Source organism: Pipra filicauda, unplaced genomic scaffold (assembly GCF_003945595.2).
Source record: "Pipra filicauda isolate LSUMZ 115617 unplaced genomic scaffold, ASM394559v2 scaffold24_size8852520_pilon, whole genome shotgun sequence".
NCBI classification, from domain to species: domain Eukaryota; kingdom Metazoa; phylum Chordata; class Aves; order Passeriformes; family Pipridae; genus Pipra; species Pipra filicauda.
Window position 1 is genome coordinate 8,388,991 of NW_024104365.1, and position 19,755 is coordinate 8,408,745.

The 19,755-nt window shown below is 54.6% G+C and overlaps 1 protein-coding gene and 1 long non-coding RNA gene across 3 annotated transcripts; both read left to right on the forward strand.

Moving 5' to 3' along the window:
- Positions 1-1,093: 1,093 nt before the first annotated feature.
- On the forward strand, positions 1,094-2,391 carry LOC120323377. The gene is made up of 3 exons (XR_005563756.1): positions 1,094-1,152; positions 1,519-1,562; positions 2,290-2,391. It is a non-coding gene; the product is annotated as an uncharacterized LOC120323377 (long non-coding RNA).
- Positions 2,392-4,079: 1,688 nt separating this feature from the next.
- On the forward strand, positions 4,080-19,528 carry LOC113998906 (interferon-induced very large GTPase 1-like). Of its 2 annotated transcripts, XM_039382008.1 has the most exons (3): positions 4,080-4,092; positions 7,601-7,732; positions 12,128-19,528. In XM_039382008.1, the coding sequence occupies exons 1-3, from the start codon at positions 4,080-4,082 to the stop codon at positions 19,156-19,158; spliced, it is 7,176 nt and encodes a 2,391-aa protein (XP_039237942.1). In that variant the 3' UTR covers positions 19,159-19,528. The 2 variants fall into 2 exon arrangements, with proteins under 2 accessions (XP_039237942.1, XP_027597817.2); XM_027742016.2 differs by lacking the exon at positions 7,601-7,732 and having other exon boundaries at positions 4,082-4,092.
- Positions 19,529-19,755: the final 227 nt, after the last annotated feature.

Below are 19,755 nucleotides of genomic sequence, written 5' to 3' on the forward strand. Positions count from 1 at the left end.
ATCAGCTGAGGTTACTCAAAATGTTACTGGCATTCTGGCAAGATTTGTGGTTCAAAAGGCAGCACTCAAGTGCTGTGCTGGCTGGGTGACTGCTTCTGTAGGAAACTACATATTTCTGTCTCTGATGCCTCAAGGGAAGGTTTCCATATATCCTTTTCTCTTGGAAATCAGAATCCCAGTGTCCTCCTACCAGCCCTGCAAGCGACCAACCAACCCATGGTCCTGTAGAACACATAGAGATCAGATGCATTCACTGGAGCAATAAGAAGGAGGGATTAATCAAAGCAGAGACTTAGACTTGAGATTAACAAAAAGAAAAGAAGTGTATAAAGATGAAGAGGTGAGGGTGCCTCTCCAGAACCAGGCAGAGTTACCAGTGCAGGAACTGGAGGATCAATGTTGCTCTCTGTCTGTTCTCCACGGGGTGCACCAGCCCCAAACTTGCATATAAGGGGTTGGGGATGTGACAGCACAGTCATGGGCCAATGAAAAAAAGCCTTTTCTGGCCAAAATTTGTCCTGAATGTCGGTTTGTTCCAACGAGAAATGAAGGTCCACTTTGAGACTGCTTTCACCACAAACCCCCCGATCTTTGTGCAACCCATCTTGGACCATCCAAGTTTGTGTAAGATACGTTAGACCACAGGGTTGCATAAAATACCTGGGAACGTGCAATGACTGCTCCTTCTGGTCCTGCAGGCTCTTTTTCCATAGAATCATACAATTCTAAGGAAGGGACCTTAAAGCTCAATTCATTCCAACCCTCTGCCATGGGCAGGGACACCTTCCACTAGACCAAGTTGCTCCAAGCCCCATCCAGCCTGGCCTTGGACACTTCCAGGGATCCAGGGGTAGCCACAGTTTCTCTGGGGAAACCTGTGCCAGGGCCTGAGGCTGGATGTGGCACTTACTGCCATGGTCTAGCAACTATGGTGGTAGTGGATCAAGGATTGGACTTGATGATCTCAGAGGTCCTTTCCAACCCGTCTGATTCTATGATTCTATGATTCTATGAATGTGGGAGTGACCCGGGAGGGTGGGAGTAACCTGGCAGGATGGGAGCAGCCCCGGGACAGTGGGAGAAGCCCCGGGAAAGTGAGAACAGCCCTGGTAGGGCGGGAGCAGTCGCGGAAGGTGGAAGCAGCCTGGGAAGGTGGGAGTGACCCGGCAGGGTGGGAACAGCTCGAGAGGGCGGGAGCAACTCCGGGACAGTGGGAGAAACCCCGGGAAAGTGAGAACAGCCCCGGGAGGGCGGGAGCAGCCTTGGAGGGTGGGAGAGCAGCCTCGGGAAGGTGGGAGCATTCCTGGGAGGGCAGGAGCAGCCCGGGAAGACGGAAGCAGCCCTGTAGGGGGGAGCAGGCTGGGAGGGGACAGGGGGCAACCCGGGAGGGTGGGAGCAGCACGAGGAAGGTGGGAGCAGCCCCGGACAGGTGAGAGCAGACCGCGCGGTGCCGGCACCCGGTGCGCTCCGAAACCTGTTGTCACTGACAACGCCTTAATTCCTTTACACCTACCGCAGCAATCCGCTTCGGGGAAGCCGTGGAGCGGCTCAGAAAGGACGAGGTGCGGCTTCAATACACCTTGGCTTTATCGCAGGGGGAAAGCGCGCGGCCCTGGTCACGGGAAGAGGCCGCAGGGCTCTTGGGATCTGCTCAAGGCTTTGCCAGCAGGCTGCGCCGCTCCCGGGACAGCTTCACCCTGTCCCTGTCCCTGCTGCCACCTCGGGTCACATGTCCTGCTCTGAAGTTCCCCGGCCCAGCTGTGGCTGCTCCCTGCCCTGCAAAGATGCTCCGAGGGCTGGAGCCCCTCTGCTCTGGAGCCAGGCTGGGAGAGCTGGGGGTGTTCACCTGGAGAAGGCTCCAGGGAGACCTTAGAGCCCCTTCCAGTGCCTAAAGGGGCTCCAGGAGAGCTGGAGAGGGACTTGGGACAAGGGCCTGGAGGGACAGGACAAGGGGGAATGGCTTCCCACTACCAAAGGGAAGGGTTAGATGGGATACGGAAAGGAATTTTTGGCTGTGAGGGTGGTGAGGCCCTGGCACAGGTTTCCCAGAGAAGCTGTGGCTGCCCCATCCCTGGAACTGTTCAAGGCCAGGCTGGACGGGGCTTGGAGCAATCTGGGCTAGTGGAAGGTGTCCCTGCCTATGGCAGGAGGTGGAATTGGATGAACTTTAAGGTTCCTTCCCACTCAAACCATCCTGGGATTCTATGATAATACACAAGTCAGTGCAAGAAAAAAAGGATTTGTTACAATCGCTAGAAAAAGGAATCAAGGTTACCTTTTCCATTCAAGGAAGCCACGAGCCCACACCCATCAGGAGATGATTCTAGATGAAGGAGGCACTGCAGGGAAGGAGGGGGAATGTGACCTCCAAGTTTAGACAGAGCCTATGTGAAAGGCACAAATAAAACCTATTTTTCCAAAGCACATTCCCCTCTGCCTCTCTCTCCCTCATCCCTCTTCTCCACAAAGAGGAAATTTCCAATTAGCAGGAAAAAATCCTCATTGACATCCTGCTTTGTGCCAGATGTGGACCAAAACGAGTAAGGTCACTGATCCAAGCCCTGATATCATGGCCATTTTTGGAGCCAGCCACCGGGAGTTATACCTGAATTTCCACAATGCCCCCAGTTATCCTGCAAACCCTCCCAGCAGCCAAATCCTTTCTGTTAATTAGCAGAGTGACTTTTCTGATGCAATTCACTGCAGCCAAGAATGAACATGCACCAATAAACATTGCAGCAAACTTTGAGTGCAATTACAGGGACCCAGGATGGGCTGCCAAGCAGCCCGCGCTCGCTCAGGGGATGGCTCTGCACATCTGGCAACGCTGGGCGAGCACTCCAGGCAAGAGCTGTGACCCAGGCCTGCTCTGGGTGCCGGGGAGGGAGGGTCCTCCAGCACAGGGGAAAGGCTCCAACAGCCAAAGGCACCAGCAGGCCTGGCACTGGCACCCACCTCAACTACTCCTTCCTCTCCACATGCCTGTGGTTGCTTCTTTGGGACCTCTGTGCCCACACTGATCTGGATGGGGAGAGCAGCTTCCTGCTCCTCCACTGCACATCCAGGAGGAGGCTCCTGGTTTTGCAGATGTCCCAAACCACCAGCTGGGAACAGCAACCTCCTGCTTCAGGTGGGAGAGAAGATTCAGAGGGATGTGGGCAGCAATCAGCTGGGAAGAGCAGGAGTTGTGTCCTTCACCTGCATGGCAAGGAGGGCTCCTGCTGTGGGACTGGGCAAGGAATCCAGGAAGATGGACACAACCCGGCTGGGTGTGATGGCACCTGCAAATTACCATGTGCTGGGCTGATCACACAGTGTGGGCAACAGGGGAGGGGGGAGATTCTGCCCCTCTGCCCCCTCAGCTGAGACCCCACCTGCAGAGCTGCCTCCAGCCCTGGGGAACAACAGCACAAGGACATGGAACTGCTGGAGCAAGTCCAGAGGAGGCCACGGAGATGCTCTAAGGGCTGGAGCCCCTCTGCTCTGGAGCCAGGCTGGGAGAGCTGGAGGTGTTCACCGGCAGAAGAAAAGGCTCCAGGGAGACCTGAGAGCCCCTTCCAGTGCCTAAATGGACTCCAGGAGAGCTGGAGTGGGACCTGGGATAAGGGCCTGGAGGGACAGGACAAAGGGGAATGGCTTCCCAGTGCCAGAGGCCAGGCATAGATGGGATTTTGGGAAGGATTGTTGACTGTGAGGGTGGTGAGTCCCTGTCACAGGTTGCCCAGTTCTGGGACACGATGATCTAGGGATAGAGGCACAGACAGGGTGGTTTCCAGCCAGGAGGCCCAGGCAATGCCCGGCTCCTGCTGCTTTTCATGGAATCATAGAATCATTACAGTTGGAAAAGACCTCCCAGACCATCGAGTCCACCTCTCACTGATCAACTTTCAAACCCGAACCAGGCAGCAGCTCCCCAGTTTCACTTTCACACTTTGTTACAGTTAAACGCCCCATTTTCAGGAAAGCAGCAGCCAACGCCCCACGGCCCTTCTGAAAGTGAAAGCAGCATCCACGGCAGAGCCGGGGCCAGACAACGAGGGGAGCTGCGCTGGGCTTCTCCCAGCCCCGAATCTCCGGGCATGGAGGGAGACGGTAGGACCTTGGGGCTGAGCTGCGGGGCTGGGAGCCGGGATCAGCGCGGAGCGGGAACTTGTTGGTCTTCTGCTTCCCATTCTGTGGGTTTTCCCATGGCTGAGAGATGCCAGGGAAATCGAAGAGGGGTCTGAGGGCAGTGGACGGGTGGTCTGTGCTCCGAGTGGGGCTGGAGGAAGCCGCCCGTGCTCACAGCCGCTTTGGGGCAGCTCGGGGGATCCGTGTGCGCTGCGGGGGCTGAGCTGGGAGGGTGGGAAAGAGGAGGGGGGGGAGGGGGAGGGAGCGAGAGCGGGGAGAAGGAGTAGGATCTGGGGGGATTCAGGGGCAGAGTGGTGTGTGCAGAGGTGCAAAGCCCGGCGCAGAGCCGGCAGCGGGGCTGGCTGGGGACAGATCCCTTGCGGAGTCCCTTCCCTTTGCATCCCGTGCCCGGCTGGAAACGCTCCCTGCAGGCGGGGCCGATCCTGCCCGCCCCGGGCACCACCAGCCCCAGGCGGGTCCGGGGGCCTGCGCTGCCCTGAAGGCAGGAGCGGGGGGTGCTGGGGCCGTCCTGGGGCTGGGGGGGCTGCCTGTGCCCCGCGCCGCTCCTGAGGGAGCAGGGCAGCTCCGGGGGGACGAGGGGCCCTCCTGGCACCTCCTGCTCTGGCCCCAGGCCTGGGGGGACACTTTGTCCTTTTCCTCGGCGTGGAAGGAGGGTGAGATTCACCTCTCTTACAGTCGAAACTTCACAGCCCAGAGCGCTCTGCTCCCTGCTGCAACCCTTCAAAGGTACAAAGGCTTCCAGAGCCCATTTCCATGGGGCAGAGCTGGGGAAAACACTCTCGGGGGGCTGTTCCCGAGAAATGAGGTGCAGGCATTCCCATGGCAGGTCCTCCTGCCAGCCTTGCTGCTTCCCTCCCTCGCTTTCAAAGAGGAAAGGGATCCCGAGCTGTCCCATAAACGTGCTCAGTGGTTCTCTGCACTAACACAGTTGCATGTGGCTTTTCCCTGTTCCTGAAGCAATGGGAAACCGTGCTGGGACTGCAAAGGGTGCCTGGGGGCTGGTTCAGGGTCTGGCTGGGCTGGAGTTCATGTTCTCCAGTGCAGCCACCGGCACCTGAGACTGAGCCAATGCTGGCAGTGCTGCAAGGGGAGAGAAGCTGGGAGAGGACAGAGCTGGGACAAGTGACCTGAGGGGACAATATCCAGCAGTGGCCCTGACCCAGCAGGTGCCTTCCCGAGCAGCCGCCCTGCCCCCGAGGCTCTGCTGCCCAGGCACCAGCTGCACATGTGCCCCTGAGGGGAATTGATGACTAAAGTCCCTCCTTTGCTTTGCCAGCACACCCAGTTTACCTCCACTGCCTGAACTCCCCTGACCTGGCCCCAGTCGTTTTTCTTCCCTCTGCTTTACCCCTTCTCTGTCCCATCCCACTGGCAGGAGTGCAGTAGCTACTGGGGGGGGACTCAGGGCCTGGTGGGATCCAACCCCAGTGCCATTTCTCCCTCTTCAGCTCTCTTGGAGCCCCTTTAGGCACTGGAAGGGGCTCTAAGGTCTCCCCAGAGCCTTCTCTTCTCCAGGTGAACACCTCCAGCTCTCCCAGCCTGGCTCCAGAGCAGAGGGGCTCCAGCCCTGCGAGCATCTCTCTGACCTCCTCTGGACTCGCTCCAGCAGTTCCATGTCCTTGTGCTGTTGTTTCCCAGAGCTGGAGGCAGTTCTGCAGGTGGGTTCTCAACTGAGTGGAGCACAGGGGCAGAATCCCCCCCTCCTGTGCTGCCCACGCTATGGGACACACAGAGGATTTCTGGCCTGTGTCCAGCCTCTCACCCACCAGCACTCCAAAGTGCTTCTCCCCAGGGCTGCTCTCCATCCATTTTCTGCCCAGTCTGTCTTTGTGCCTGGGATTCTCAAGACCAGGTGCAGCCTTTTGCACTTCGACTCCTTGACATTCATGAGTTTTTCACTGGCCCAACTCTCCATCCTGTTGAGGTCCTTCTTGTGAGATGTCCTGGTTCCAGCCAGGACAGGGTTAAGTTTTTGGGGTTCACAGAATCCTAGAATATTGTGAGTTGGAAGGGACCCACAACAATCATCAAGTCCAACTCCTGGCCCTGCACAGGACCATCCCCAAGAGTCACATCCTGTGCACAAGTGTATCATCCAAATGCTTCTTGAGCTCTGTCAGCCTTGGTGCTGTGACCACTGCCCTGGGGAGCCTATTCCAGTACGCAGCCACTCTCTGGGTAAAGAAACTTTTCCTGAGATCCAACCTAAACCTGCCCTGACACAACTTCAGGCCATTCCCTGGGGTCCTGTCACTGGTCCCCACAGAGCAGAGCTCAGTGCCTGCTCCTCCTCTTCCCCTCCCAACGAAGTTGTAACTGCAGTGAGGTCTCCCCTCAGTCTCCTCCAGCTGAACACACCAAGTGCCCTCAGTGTCCTCACTTGGCTTCCCCTCTAGGCCCTTCTGCCTCATCTGCTTGACTTCCCACATTTGGGGATTTCCTGCTCCTGCCCTTAGGAGGTGGTGCATAAAAAGTGACCAGCACTGATGCAGCCCAGCCCCTTCCAAAGCCTCTTCCCAGGGGCCATCCCAAACTCTCTTCCTGAGCAGCCTGGAGTCTGTTCTCCTCATGTTCAGGGTTGAAGGTTTGCTGGCACTTTTCCTCCTGTCACCAGACATTTTACACTTGATGGCTTCGCGGTGGGACAGAAGATTCAGAGGGATGTGGGCAGCAATCAGCTGGGAAGAGCAGGAGTTGTGTCCTTCACCTGCATGGCAAGGAGGGCTCCTGCTGTGGGACTGGGCAAGGAATCCAGGAAGATGGACACAACCCGGCTGTGTGTGATGGCACCTGCAAATTAGCATGTGCTGGGCTGATCACACAGTGTGGGCAACAGGGGAGGGGGGAGATTCTGCCCCTCTGCCCCCTCAGCTGAGACCCCACCTGCAGAGCTGCCTCCAGCCCTGGGGAACAACAGCACAAGGACATGGAACTGCTGGAGCAAGTCCAGAGGAGGCCACGGAGATGCTCTAAGGGCTGGAGCCCCTCTGCTCTGAAGCCAGGCTGGGAGAGCTGGGGGTGTTCACCGGCAGAAGAAAAGGCTCCAGGGAGACCTGAGAGCCCCTTCCAGTGCCTAAATGGACTCCAGGAGAGCTGGAGTGGGACCTGGGATAAGGGCCTGGAGGGACAGGACAAAGGGGAATGGCTTCCCAGTGCCAGAGGCCAGGCATAGATGGGATTTTGGGAAGGATTGTTGACTGTGAGGGTGGTGAGTCCCTGTCACAGGTTGCCCAGTTCTGGGACACGATGATCTAGGGATAGAGGCACAGACAGGGTGGTTTCCAGCCAGGAGGCCCAGGCAATGCCCGGCTCCTGCTGCTTTTCATGGAATCATAGAATCATTACAGTTGGAAAAGACCTCCCAGACCATCGAGTCCACCTCTCACTGATCAACTTTCAAACCCGAACCAGGCAGCAGCTCCCCAGTTTCACTTTCACACTTTGTTACAGTTAAACGCCCCATTTTCAGGAAAGCAGCAGCCAACGCCCCACGGCCCTTCTGAAAGTGAAAGCAGCATCCACGGCAGAGCCGGGGCCAGACAACGAGGGGAGCTGCGCTGGGCTTCTCCCAGCCCCGAATCTCCGGGCATGGAGGGAGACGGTAGGACCTTGGGGCTGAGCTGCGGGGCTGGGAGCCGGGATCAGCGCGGAGCGGGAACTTGTTGGTCTTCTGCTTCCCATTCTGTGGGTTTTCCCATGGCTGAGAGATGCCAGGGAAATCGAAGAGGGGTCTGAGGGCAGTGGACGGGTGGTCTGTGCTCCGAGTGGGGCTGGAGGAAGCCGCCCGTGCTCACAGCCGCTTTGGGGCAGCTCGGGGGATCCGTGTGCGCTGCGGGGGCTGAGCTGGGAGGGTGGGAAAGAGGAGGGGGGGGAGGGGGAGGGAGCGAGAGCGGGGAGAAGGAGTAGGATCTGGGGGGATTCAGGGGCAGAGTGGTGTGTGCAGAGGTGCAAAGCCCGGCGCAGAGCCGGCAGCGGGGCTGGCTGGGGACAGATCCCTTGCGGAGTCCCTTCCCTTTGCATCCCGTGCCCGGCTGGAAACGCGCCCTGCAGGCGGGGCCGATCCTGCCCGCCCCGGGCACCACCAGCCCCAGGCGGGTCCGGGGGGCTGCGCTGCCCTGAAGGCAGGAGCGGGGGGTGCTGGGGCCGTCCTGGGACTGGGGGTGCTTATTACAATCTGCTCAAATATTGCAGAAAGAACTTCAGATCCAAATATTCCCTTAAGCAAAATTAGAAACCACACGAGTTATCTGTTGATATGAAAACTGGTTTTATTAATTGCTAAAAGATGCAAAGAGAAAGACGAAAAAATAAGAAAAGTTGGAAAATGATAAGATTACTTCTAGAAGCAGAGAAAAGATACCACCAAAGCTACCTTTCCCCCAAGTTGGTCTGTGTGTGTGGTGAGAAGCAGTTTCTGTCTTTTTTTTTTTTTCTCTGTCTCTGCCGCTTTTCGATGTTATCTCTTTAGCTTCCGGGGTGGGTGGGAGGAGTGGGGGGGGCGGGGGCGGGAGGGGTGGTGGGGTGTCTTAACAGCTTTAGTTCTCTGGAATGAAGCCAGGAAGAGTGGTTTCGCTGCTCACGCCGAGCCTCCCAGGCCGTGCATAGTTCAGCTGCACCTTTCGGCCCTCAGAAATATTGTAAGGGAAGATATAACTCACGCACGGTGGCATGGTGGGTCTCAGTCCTCTCCAGGCCAGCAGAGTTCCAGTCTCCAGTGACAGGCAGGCAGGATGCGGTGGCAGAGGAAAGGTGAGGGGAGCTGGGGAGAGCTTCTCAGCTAGGGTAACTGGTTGTGTCTCCCTTTTGCTCTCCCTGATTTTCCAAAATTTTTCCTCAGCTTTTACAGTGTTCAAAGGAGATTCTAGGTGGTTTCTTGGCACATAGCCCTATTCAGATGTTCGAGGAGATAACCATAAACAATAGCAGGATCTTTTGGCAGGAAAACTCCAGGACGAAGCTCTGCTGAGAACTGCTGGTAGAAATCCAACAGAGAATTTTTGGTAGGAAGTTGTAACAGGCAGAAACAATGGCTAAACATTATTTTTGCAATTCTATGTTATCTGTGTGCTACACTGCTGCCTGTGCCCCGTGCTGCTCCTGAGGGAGCAGGGCAGCTCTGGGGGGAAACTTTGTCCTTTTCCTCCACGTGGAGGGAGGGTGGGATTCACCTCTCTTACAGTCGAAACTTCACAGCCCAGAGTGCTCTGCTCCCTGCTGCAACCCTTCAAAGGCACTAACACTTCCAGAGCCCATTTCCGTGGGGCAGAGCTGGGGAAAACACTCTCGGGGGGCTGTTCTCGAGAAATGAGGTGCAGGCATTCCCATGGCAGGTCCTCCTGCCAGCCTTGCTGCTTCCCCCCCTCGCTTTCAAGGAGGAAAGGGATCCCGAGCTGTCCCATAAACGTGCTCAGTGGTTCTCTGCACTAGCACAGTTGCATGTGGCTTTTTCCCTGTTCCTTAAGCAATAGGAAGCCGTGCTGGGACTGCAAAGGGTGCCTGGGGGCTGGTTCAGGGTCTGGCTGGGCTGGAGTTCATGTTCTCCAGCGCAGCCACCTGCACCTGAGACTGAGCCAGTGCTGGCAGTGCTGCAAGGGGAGAGAAGCTGGGAGAGGACAGAGCTGGGACAAGTGGCCTGAGGGGACAATATCCAGCAGTGGCCCTGACCCAGCAGGTGCCTTCCCGAGCAGCCGCCCTGCCCCCGAGGCTCTGCTGCCCAGGCACCAGCTGCACATGTGCCCCTGAGGGGAATTGATGACTAAAGTCCCTCCTTTGCTTTGCCAGCACACCCAGTTTACCTCCACTGCCTGAACTCCCCTGACCTGGCCCCAGCCGTTTTTCTTCCCTCTGCTTTACCCCTTCTCTGTCCCATCCCACTGGCAGGAGTGCAGTAGCTACTGGGGGGGGACTCAGGGCCTGGTGGGATCCAACCCCAGTGCCATTTCTCCCTCTTCAGCTCTCTTGGAGCCCCTTTAGGCACTGGAAGGGCCTCTAAGGTCTCCCTGGAGCCTTCTCTTCTCCAGGTGAACACCCCCAGCTCTCCCAGCCTGGCTCCAGAGCAGAGGGGCTCCAGCCCTGGGAGCATCTCCGTGGCCTCCCCTGGACTTGCTCCAGCAGCTCCATGTCCTTGTGCTGTTGTTCCCCAGGGCTGGAGGCAGCTCTGCAGGTGGGGTCTCAGCTGAGTGGGGCAGAGGGGCAGTATCCCCCCTCCTGTGCTGCCTATGCTGTGGGGCAGACAGGGTGTTTCTGGCCTGGGTCCAGCCTCTCACCCACCAGCACTCTGAAGTGCTTCTCCCCAGCGCTGCTCTCCATCCATTCTCTGCCCAGTCTGTCTTTGTGCCTGGGATTCCCAAGACCCAGATGCAGCCTTTTGCACATGGACTCCTTGACATTCATGGGTTTTGCACTGGCCCAACTCTCCATCCTGTTGAGGTCCTTCTTGTGGGATGCCCTGGTTCCAGCCAGGACAGGGTTAATTTTTGGGGGTTCACAGAATCCTAGAATATTGTGAGTTGGAAGGGACCCACAACAATCATCGAGTCCAACTCCTGACCCTGCACAGGACCATCCCCAAGTGGGGGATCCTGTGCACAAGTGTATCATCCCCATCCTGTGCACAAGTGTATCATCCAAATGCTTCTTGAGCTCTGTCAGCCTTGGTGCTGTGACCACTGCCCTGGGGAGCCTATTCCAGTACGCAGCCACTCTCTGGGTAAAGAAACTTTTCCTGAGATCCAACCTAAACCTGCCCTGACACAACTTCAGCCATTCCCTGGGGTCCTGTCACTGGTCCCCACAGAGCAGAGCTCAGTGCCTGCTCCTCCTCTTCCCCTCCCAACGAAGTTGTAACTGCAGTGAGGTCTCCCCTCAGTCTCCTCTTCTTCAGCTGAACACACCAAGTGCCCTCAGTGTCCTCACTTGGCTTCCCCTCTAGGCCCTTCTGCCTCATCTGCTTGACTTCCCACATTTGGGGATTTCCTGCTCCTGCCCTTAGGAGGTGGTGCATAAAAAGTGACCAGCACTGATGCAGCCCAGCCCCTTCCAAAGCCTCTTCCCAGGGGCCGATCCCAAACTCTCTTCCTGAGCAGCCTGGAGTCTGTTCTCCTCATGTTCAGGGTTGAAGGTTTGCTGGCACTTTTCCTCCTGTCACCAGACATTTTACACTTGATGGCTTTGTGGTGGCTGTGGCCAAGATGGCTCCAAAGACCACTTCCCTCACGAGACCCTCTCTGGTAATGAGGAGCAAATCCCAGGGGGCACCTCTCCGAGTTGGCTCCCCAAGTCTCCAGTCACTACTGATGGGCCAACAGAATGCCCCAGGCACAGCTCTGGGCAGTGAAACCTTGGATTTTCCCACTGCCCTGGGGTGGGAACCATGTGTGTCCCAAGGGGCAGCTCCTGGGGGAACAGGCGCGAGTGGGGTGAGTGAGGGGCTCAGCAGTGGCAGCTGGAGCAGGAGCACAGGTCCCACTCGTGTGCCCGTGCCAGGGTTGGGGTGAGTGTGTCTGGGGAGGGAGGTGCCTGTGGGGTGAGTGTGTGAGTGCTGCCTCTCTGTGCTGGGAGCACCAAGGTGGAGCAGCCAATGAGCAGGAGAGCCGTGGGGCTGGGAAGAGGGTGCAGGATGCACACAGGGGTGTGGGATGGGCAGAGAGGCTGTGCTGGTGCTTGAGGAATCCAGGAATGCCCTCGGCTCTCTGCACTTATGGATTTAGGACTCCTGTTGAGAGGATGTGGGTGATGTTGAAGGTGACACCTTGTCCATGGCAGGTTGTGTGGCCAACTTTGTGTGTGTGTTGTCTCTGGGATACACACTCAGCTTCAGGGCTGATCCCACAACAGACATATCCATTGTCCTGGGAAGGAGACCCTGGGTCTTGTGGCTGGGCTCCAGCAGCTGGATGGGAGCATCCCCAGGCCCAGAGCTGCTGCAGAGCCTCTTAGAAGAGCCTGGGGCCTCTCACAACAAACCTTAGGGAAAGTCTCTTTTCTTCCCCCACAGCCATGGCTTCACAGCAGGACACCCAAAAGGGGGATGGAAAAGCACAGCTCCTGGCAGAGGCATTTCAGAAGGAAGGACTGGAGGTTGGATATTGGCTCCCCAAACTGTCCAAGATCCTGGGAGTCCAGTGTATAGAAGCCCTGCAACATCTGCAATATGAAGACTACCTTAAGCTGGAGTGCCAAGTGCGGCACTCCTGGGAGAAAAAGGCGCTCCAGAAACTCCTGAAAATACCAGAGAAGAAAGCAGCTTCTGAGGAGCTGCAGAAGCAGAGACAAGAAGTGGCCAAGAAAGTCCTGAAGGAGCTGACAGAAACGCCCAAGAGCCGCAGCCAGAGCCAGGATGCTGTAAGGCAGAAAGCAGAGGCTCAATGGCAAGCCATGGAGATTCCCAAGGAGTTCCAGCCAGCGCCAAAGAAGCCTTTGGCGGATGTGCTGGAGAGCAAATTGAAGCAGCTGGAGCAGCAGGAGTCGTCAGTGGGCAGGAGGGAGAACATCCCTGACACAGAGGTGCTCAGGCAGGCGTCAGGGGGACTGGCCCTGCAGGGCATCTACAGAACCAGCAGGGCTGAAGATCTGCTGGCAAAGCGAGAGCAGCTCATCAGGGTTCCTGAGGGATTCCAGCTTGCCGGTCCAGAGCAAGGATCGGTGCTTGAGAGGAAGGAGTTCTCCTCCAATGCAGCAGAATCCTCTTTCACCAAGTCCATGGAGCAGCTGGGCTTCACCATCAGTGCTTCTGCCAAAGCCGAGTTCTGGAGGGTTAATTTGGGCCTTGGTGTAGATTACAGCAGCTCCTCACAGTCGGAGGACACCCACCAGTCCAAGTCTGAGCAGAGCTACTTTTGCATCACCAAGTACCAGTACATCCCTCTGGCCTCCTGCTTCTTCCAAAGGCATCAGCTTCTCCTCTCGGATGCAGCCCTGCAAGAGCTGCAAGATGTGGAGCAGTTTTTGAGCTTCATTCGGGAAGAAGACAAGCCCAAACTGCTGGAGAGTTTCTTCCACAGGTTTGGGTCCCACGTCGACCAGGGTCCCCTCCACTTTGGAGGAATATTCTGGTGGAAGGCATCTACAGAAGGATTCAGAGATGAGCACCAGGAAAAGGTGAAGCAACAAACATCTGAAGCCCTGAACAGCTTTGTCGGAGCCAGTCTCGGTGGCTTTGGGGCCAGTGGTGGAGTGGCCACAACAGTTTCCAAATCCAGCTCAAAGGCCTCTGTTGAGGACAAAGCCAGAGCGAGCTCCCACACAGCAATTCAGCTCTATGTGGTCAACACAGGGGGCCCATCAGAGACAGATTCTCTTCCTCAGTGGAAGACGGGGCTTGTGTCCAATAACTCAACGTGGTGCGTTATCGACCGTGGCTTCCAGCTGATCCCAGTGTGGGATGTCATCCTGTGCAATCACAGCAGGGATTTTCAGTCCGTCTATCAAATGAGCAGCGCCCTCAGGGCTGCGTACAAAGCACTGACGAATCAGAGCGTTGACACCACTTTTAGAGAGGAACTGGCCAGTGCAGTGGAAGAGGCCAGAGATTTCATGGAGTTTGTGAAGACCTGGGTGGGGACAGTAGATGAAAGGAAACTGCTCATGCTGATGGATCTAAAAGAGGATCTGAATGCAAAAACCAAGAACCCCAGTGTCTGGATTGAGGTATGCCTGTCGGACAAAGCCCTGCAGGAGGTCCTGGTGAACACTGTGAGGAGTTGCCAGGAGTCACCTCCAGAAAACCCCACCTCTGTCAAGGCACTGTTGTGGAACCTCCTGGATCCTCATATCAATTCTGTCAAGAACTTCCCCAAGTCTTCCTTCATTATGCAATGGATCTTCCAGACTGAGCACAGGCTTCCCAAAACTCCCAAAGCCTTAGAGCTTGAACAGCTCATGGAGACACTGCAGGAAATGATGGAGCACATCCATGCTGTCACCTACACACCAGGAACCTCTGCTACTGCCATTCAGAAAGCAAAGATAGAAGCCACCTGGAGTACAATCCGTGCAATTCATTCCTCACTCCAGTCTCTCCAGGAAAGGGCTCAGAAGGACATGCAAGTGTTGGTGCTCTTAATTGCGACCAGCACAGGGTATCAGGTGGACAGCAACACTTTTCAGCGCCTCCTTGGACATCAAGAAATTCAGTACATGGCAAAGGCAATGCAAGCGGCCCATAAGCAGTATGTGAATCTGAAGGAGCAAGATGCTGACAGAGCTGAGGCCTCCCTTCTGCTGACAGGTCTGACTGTGACCCCTGAAAGTCAAGAGCTGTCCCCAGAGCAGAAGAGGGAGCGTTTAGTTTTCATGGAAAGGCACATGAAAGGCTTATGGTCCTCAGGGATAAAGAATCTCCTCCAGAAGCACAGGGAATGCGAAGACTGGGAGATGCTGGAATGTGACTTGTACAAAACCATGTTAAGTGGCAGCAAATCCAAAGCAAATCAAGGCACTGCAAACCAAGAGTTCCTCCACTTGCTCAAGCGCCTTGGACTAGAAAGTTGCTATCCAGGAAAAATGGGGATGGGAGATTTCCACATCATCTGCAAGACATCTCTGCATGACAGCCAGCCCAGCAAGGACCAGGAACTGCCATTTCACTTCTTGCAGAAGCTCTCAACTGTGGATTATCGGGTGAGGTACCTGACTTGCAGGGAGGGGAGCAACCCAGGACTTGTCCCTGTGCCAGAAACCTCAGAGCAAGAGCACAAAGCCTCAGACTCCTTTGAAAACTTTGGAAATGATTTGGAGGAAGCAGCCCCTGAAGCTGCAAGCAGGGAGGGCCACGTACACCCCATGGACCTCCAGATGGCAATTTTCCACTGTGCTGATGACTTCTTGAGACAGTCCATTGCAACCAAGCTGGCCTTCTGCCAACTGGCACTGCCTCTGCTGGTGCCCAAGCCGGGCACTGCCCAGATCGAGTTCCCACTCTGGGCCCTCAGCCAAATCAAAAGGAGCTGGAAGGAGGTGGAAAAGTCGGGACAGCAGCCCAGAATGAACAGTTACAATAACAAACTCATTCATCAGGCAGAGACACCCATCGTGTCCTTCATCCGCATTGGCACCTCTGCCTCCTTTTCCAAGTCTCAGCTCCTCAATGCTCTGCTGAGCAAACAAAGACACGACACCTTTTTCCACCGCCATTGCCGAGGCAGCACCAGAGAGTGTTTGCTGATGGAAGGTGTTGTGGAGATTGCCTGGTACTGTCCCCGGGGAAGCCCTGATGACACCTTTGAGTGCTGTGTGGCTTTCTGTAACCTGCATGGGGACGCCAGGGATCACAGAGCACAGCTGCAGTTCTTACAGGAGATCTCTGCTGTGAACGTGGTTCTTGTATCCGAGTCTGAGCACACGCACAACAGAGGAAAAAAACTTCTGCGTGACCTGTCGCAGTCGCAAAGGCCTCTGGTTTGTCTTCTCACTGAACAAGAGAACGTTGCAGCTGGACAATCCAGCAAAAACATAACAATAGGGATCAAGAATAGAAATGAAAGAGTAATGTTGGATGAGCTGAGCAAAACAATCAGGAATCTCCTGGAAGGGCCCAACCCACGTTTCAGCCTGGACGCCTGCCTGGACAAAGCTCGCCAGCACGGATTCTTAGTGGATGAAGATCGACCCGAGTGTGTGACAGCCAAAGCAAAGGCAAAGGAGCTGGTGACCCTTATGAAGGAAGAGAAGCTGTCTGAGATCAAATCCAAGCTCCTACCCCTTCAAGGAAAACTGTGGCACCAGTGGAGCCAAACTGAATCTGAGAAGGCAACAATAAGAAGAAAGCAATTAGAGCAAGCTTTCCCCCTCAATCAGCTGATGAAGCCATTCCTTGGCTTTCTCCAGTCACAGCCAGCAGATACCAAGAAATACTTCCTGCAGTGGATGAAGGTCTTTATGGACGACCTGTCCTCTGGTCGCCTTGAAGAACTGAGGAGAGTCCAATACAAGTTACGGTCTGAAATCCGCGCAAGAAAGAAAGAGCAGGAAGAAATCAAAGATTCATCCATTGGCCTTGAGCACCTTTTAAGAGAGATAGGGCAGATTTATGAAGTTCAGGAAGTAATGAGTTCAAAGCATGAAAATGTTGTCAAACTGCCCCAAGTTGCAGCAGATCTGATGGTTTCAGGGTATCCTGTGGAGCTGATGAATGGGGATGCTTCTTACCTCCCCCTGCGCTGGGTGGGAGCAATCTTTGACAGCCTAATTGAGAGGCTGGGGGACAAACGAGTGTTTGTTCTCTCCGTGCTCGGCCTGCAGAGCACAGGGAAGTCAACCCTGCTGAATGCCATGTTTGGGCTGCAGTTCAACGTCAGCGCGGGGAGATGCACCCGGGGAGCGTTTATGCAGCTCCTTCCACTGGACGAGGAGCTACAACAGGACGTGGGCTTTGATTACATGCTGGTTGTTGACACAAAGGGGCTTTGTGTCCCAGTCATGGGCCGTAAACAGTCCCTGACTAATGACAACAAGCTGGCCACCTTTGTCATTGGCATCAGCAACATGACCCTGATCAACATCTTTGGGGAAAATCCCTCAGACATGCAGGATGTTCTTGAGATCACTGTGCAGGCTTTTCTGAGGATGAAGGAAGCACATCTTTCCCCAAGCTGCCTCTTTGTCCACCAAAATGTTGCAGAAGTTACTGCCAAGGAACAGAATCTGGGAGGACAAAGACTTTTTCAGGAGATGCTGGATGAAATGACAGTGGCAGCTGCCCAGCAGGAATTCTGTGACGTCTCCTCCTTCAGCGACATCATCCATTTTGATGTGAACACCCACATTCACTACTTTGCTCACTTGTGGGAAGGAGACCCCCCAATGGCACCACCCAACCCCACCTACTGCCACAACATCCAGCAATTAAAGAGAAAAATTCTCCAGGTTGCCAAGAAGGAGTCACAAGGCAGCATTTTGAGGCTCTTGAGCCTGAAAGTTCGTATTGGTGACCTCTGGAATGCTTTGATGAATGAGAACTTTGTTTTCAGGTTCAAGAATTCACTGGAGATTGCTGTGTACAGGAAACTGGACACTGCCTTTAGTCAGTGGACCTGGAGGCTGAGGAGTCACATCTCAGAGGTACAAATGAGACTGGGCAACAGGATTCGGAATGGAGACTTGCAGCAAGTCAGCAGAGAACACCTGGAAGGGCTCGTGCAAGAGACAAGTGATGCCATCATGACAGACATGGAAAAGTTTTTCAGGGAAGACAAAGACCGTGAGATGCTGGCCCAGTGGAAAAGCAGCACAGAGCTGAAGATGAAAGATCTGAAAGAGTCTCTTCTTCTTGAAACTCAAAAGAAATGTGAGAGTCTCACTGAACTGCAGAAGACCCAAAGTAAACTGGATGCAAGGAAGTTAGAATATGAAGACGAGCTGCTGAGAAGGAGCAGGGAGTTGGCTCTGACTCTGAAAGGCAAGAGCCTCAGTGAGAGAGAACTGAAAGACAACTTTACTACTGTCTGGGACAAGTGGATTGATGAAGTCTCCCGTGCTGCTCCCCCTCCGGAACAGGTGGATATTGATGCAGAAATAGAAGATGTCCTTCTGGAGCACTTTGAGGGGCCTGATATTTCTGCACAGATCAGGTCATTTCCCAAACACAGAGAATTTTCTTTGGACTTGGAGAAACATGTCTGGAAGAAATCATATCTTTTTTTCCTGCTGCTGGGCCTTCACAATGCTTGTATGAACAACTTGCAGGACATCACAGACAACACCATACAGTGTGTGAAGGCAAACATTGATAAGAAGGAACAGAAGAAAATGGATTACAGTCGAAATTTTATGCATGAAATAGTCAATGAAGTACAGAAAGGTATGAACTCCGTCCCCAGCAATATAAGGTGTACTTTTACCAGAGATTACAGCCTAGAATTCTCCCTGTACTTGTGCAGAATGGCAGGGGAAAGGTTTAAAGCCATGCACGAAGCATTCCGGAAGGATAATTACCCAGTCATCTACCTGAGCAGTAAGAGAGAAGATTTCTTCACACATTTCCAGATTTCCTGCCAAGGAGCCATTTCTGTCACAACTTTTGCTTGTTTCCTTTGTCAAAAGATTGCCCCATCTCTCTTCCATGCTGTCTGTGAGAGGACGGCTAAAGCCATCGCTGGAGACGTGCAAGGGAAATACCCAGATTTCCAGGGCAACAGAGCCAATCTGGAGGTTTGTATCCTGAGATTCCTGGCACAAGAAGAAAATTTTAGGTATTTCAAGCAGTACCTGAAACACCCAAAAAAGTTTTTTCAGACGTACATTGAGAGATGTGTTGCGAGTTACTGTTTAGATGAGAACAGGAGGCTGGAGAAGTTTTTAGCTTCCTCCCTTGATCTTCTCTATGGAAGCATCCTGTCAGCTGTTGCTTCATCAACTGAAAAGGTCAAAGATAGAAATGACAGAGAGGACAAAACCTCTCTCTGGCTGGATGAATTTTGTAGGGAACTGACAGAGCTGATCAACTTGCCCAGAAGTGACCTGAGGTGCATCGAGCATCAGGAGATCACAGACATTGAGTTACTAGACAAAGCCATGGAGGAAGCACTGCCTACCCTGAAGGATGGGCTCAGGAGAAAATTTGCCACTGCTGATCTGAGCTGCTTTGAAAGGCAGCCTCACACCATCCTAACAGAGCAGATTTCAGGATGCTGGGCGCAGTGTTCCTTTTGTGGGGCTGTCTGCACATACACCATGTGGGGACACGATGGGGACCATCAGCTTGTCTTCCATAGACCAGAATTTTTGACAGGACGGAAGTGGCGTGGAACGGACCACCTGGCCATTGAGATTTGTCGTAGCAACGTTGCAAGTGCCTCTAAATCTTCTAATTGGAAGATTCTTCCTGATCCATCCATGCAAGTGTACTGGAAATGGTTTGTGTGTCGTTTCAGAAGAGATCTAGAAATGTTGTACAATGGGAAATTTCAGGGCAAAGGGGAAATCCCTGAGGCCTGGCAGAGAATTACCAAGCAGGAAGCACTTGCTGCTCTGGACAAGTGTTGTGCCACGCCGATGGGAAGGAAGAACCTCCATGGCTTTGCAGTTTAGAAGAACAGAGTGCAAGGCCATCCACAAAATGCTGTTTCAATGCTTATGCTCTCAAGCCGCAGGAAGACAATGGTATGCAACTGCTGACAAATTTGGGTGAAATAAGGTGTGTTACTCCAGCCCTCACTCAGAAACTCCCTTGCTTCCTGATCAACCAGAATCCTCTTCCCTTCCTGCCATAAACATTTCCCTCTGCTTTGTCCTTGAGTAAAACAAAAACCCTCCCTGTGGTGATCAGTCCCATGGCCAAGGTGGAGCCCAAGTGCCAGAGGAAGATCAAAGGCAGCACTAGGAAGCACCAACTCGATGAGCTGCTTCAGTGCAACCCCTTGGGGAGTGATAATAAAGGAGTTTGTTTGGACCGGCCTGATCCCTGTGTCCTTTCTGTCCAGGGAGCCCCAGCGGGGCGTGACTGAGCGCCTGTGCTGTGCACAGGGGCAGGTGAGAGGGGGGTGGCCCTGGGCCAGGGTCTGGGGGAGGGGATGTGTCAGGAGAGGGTCTGCTCAGTTCAGGGGGTCTGGTCAAGGACCACCCTCACTGTCTGAAGGGACAGTAAATAGGGCTGGAAATAGTAAATAGGAAGCCACAAAGCAGGAG

Excerpts from the sequence above, each read along its gene's own strand:
- LOC113998906 (XM_039382008.1), top strand. Across the intron at positions 7,733-12,127 it reads TCCGGGCATGGAGGGAGACG|CCATGGCTTCACAGCAGGAC; the intron begins GTAGGACCTTGG and ends CTTCCCCCACAG.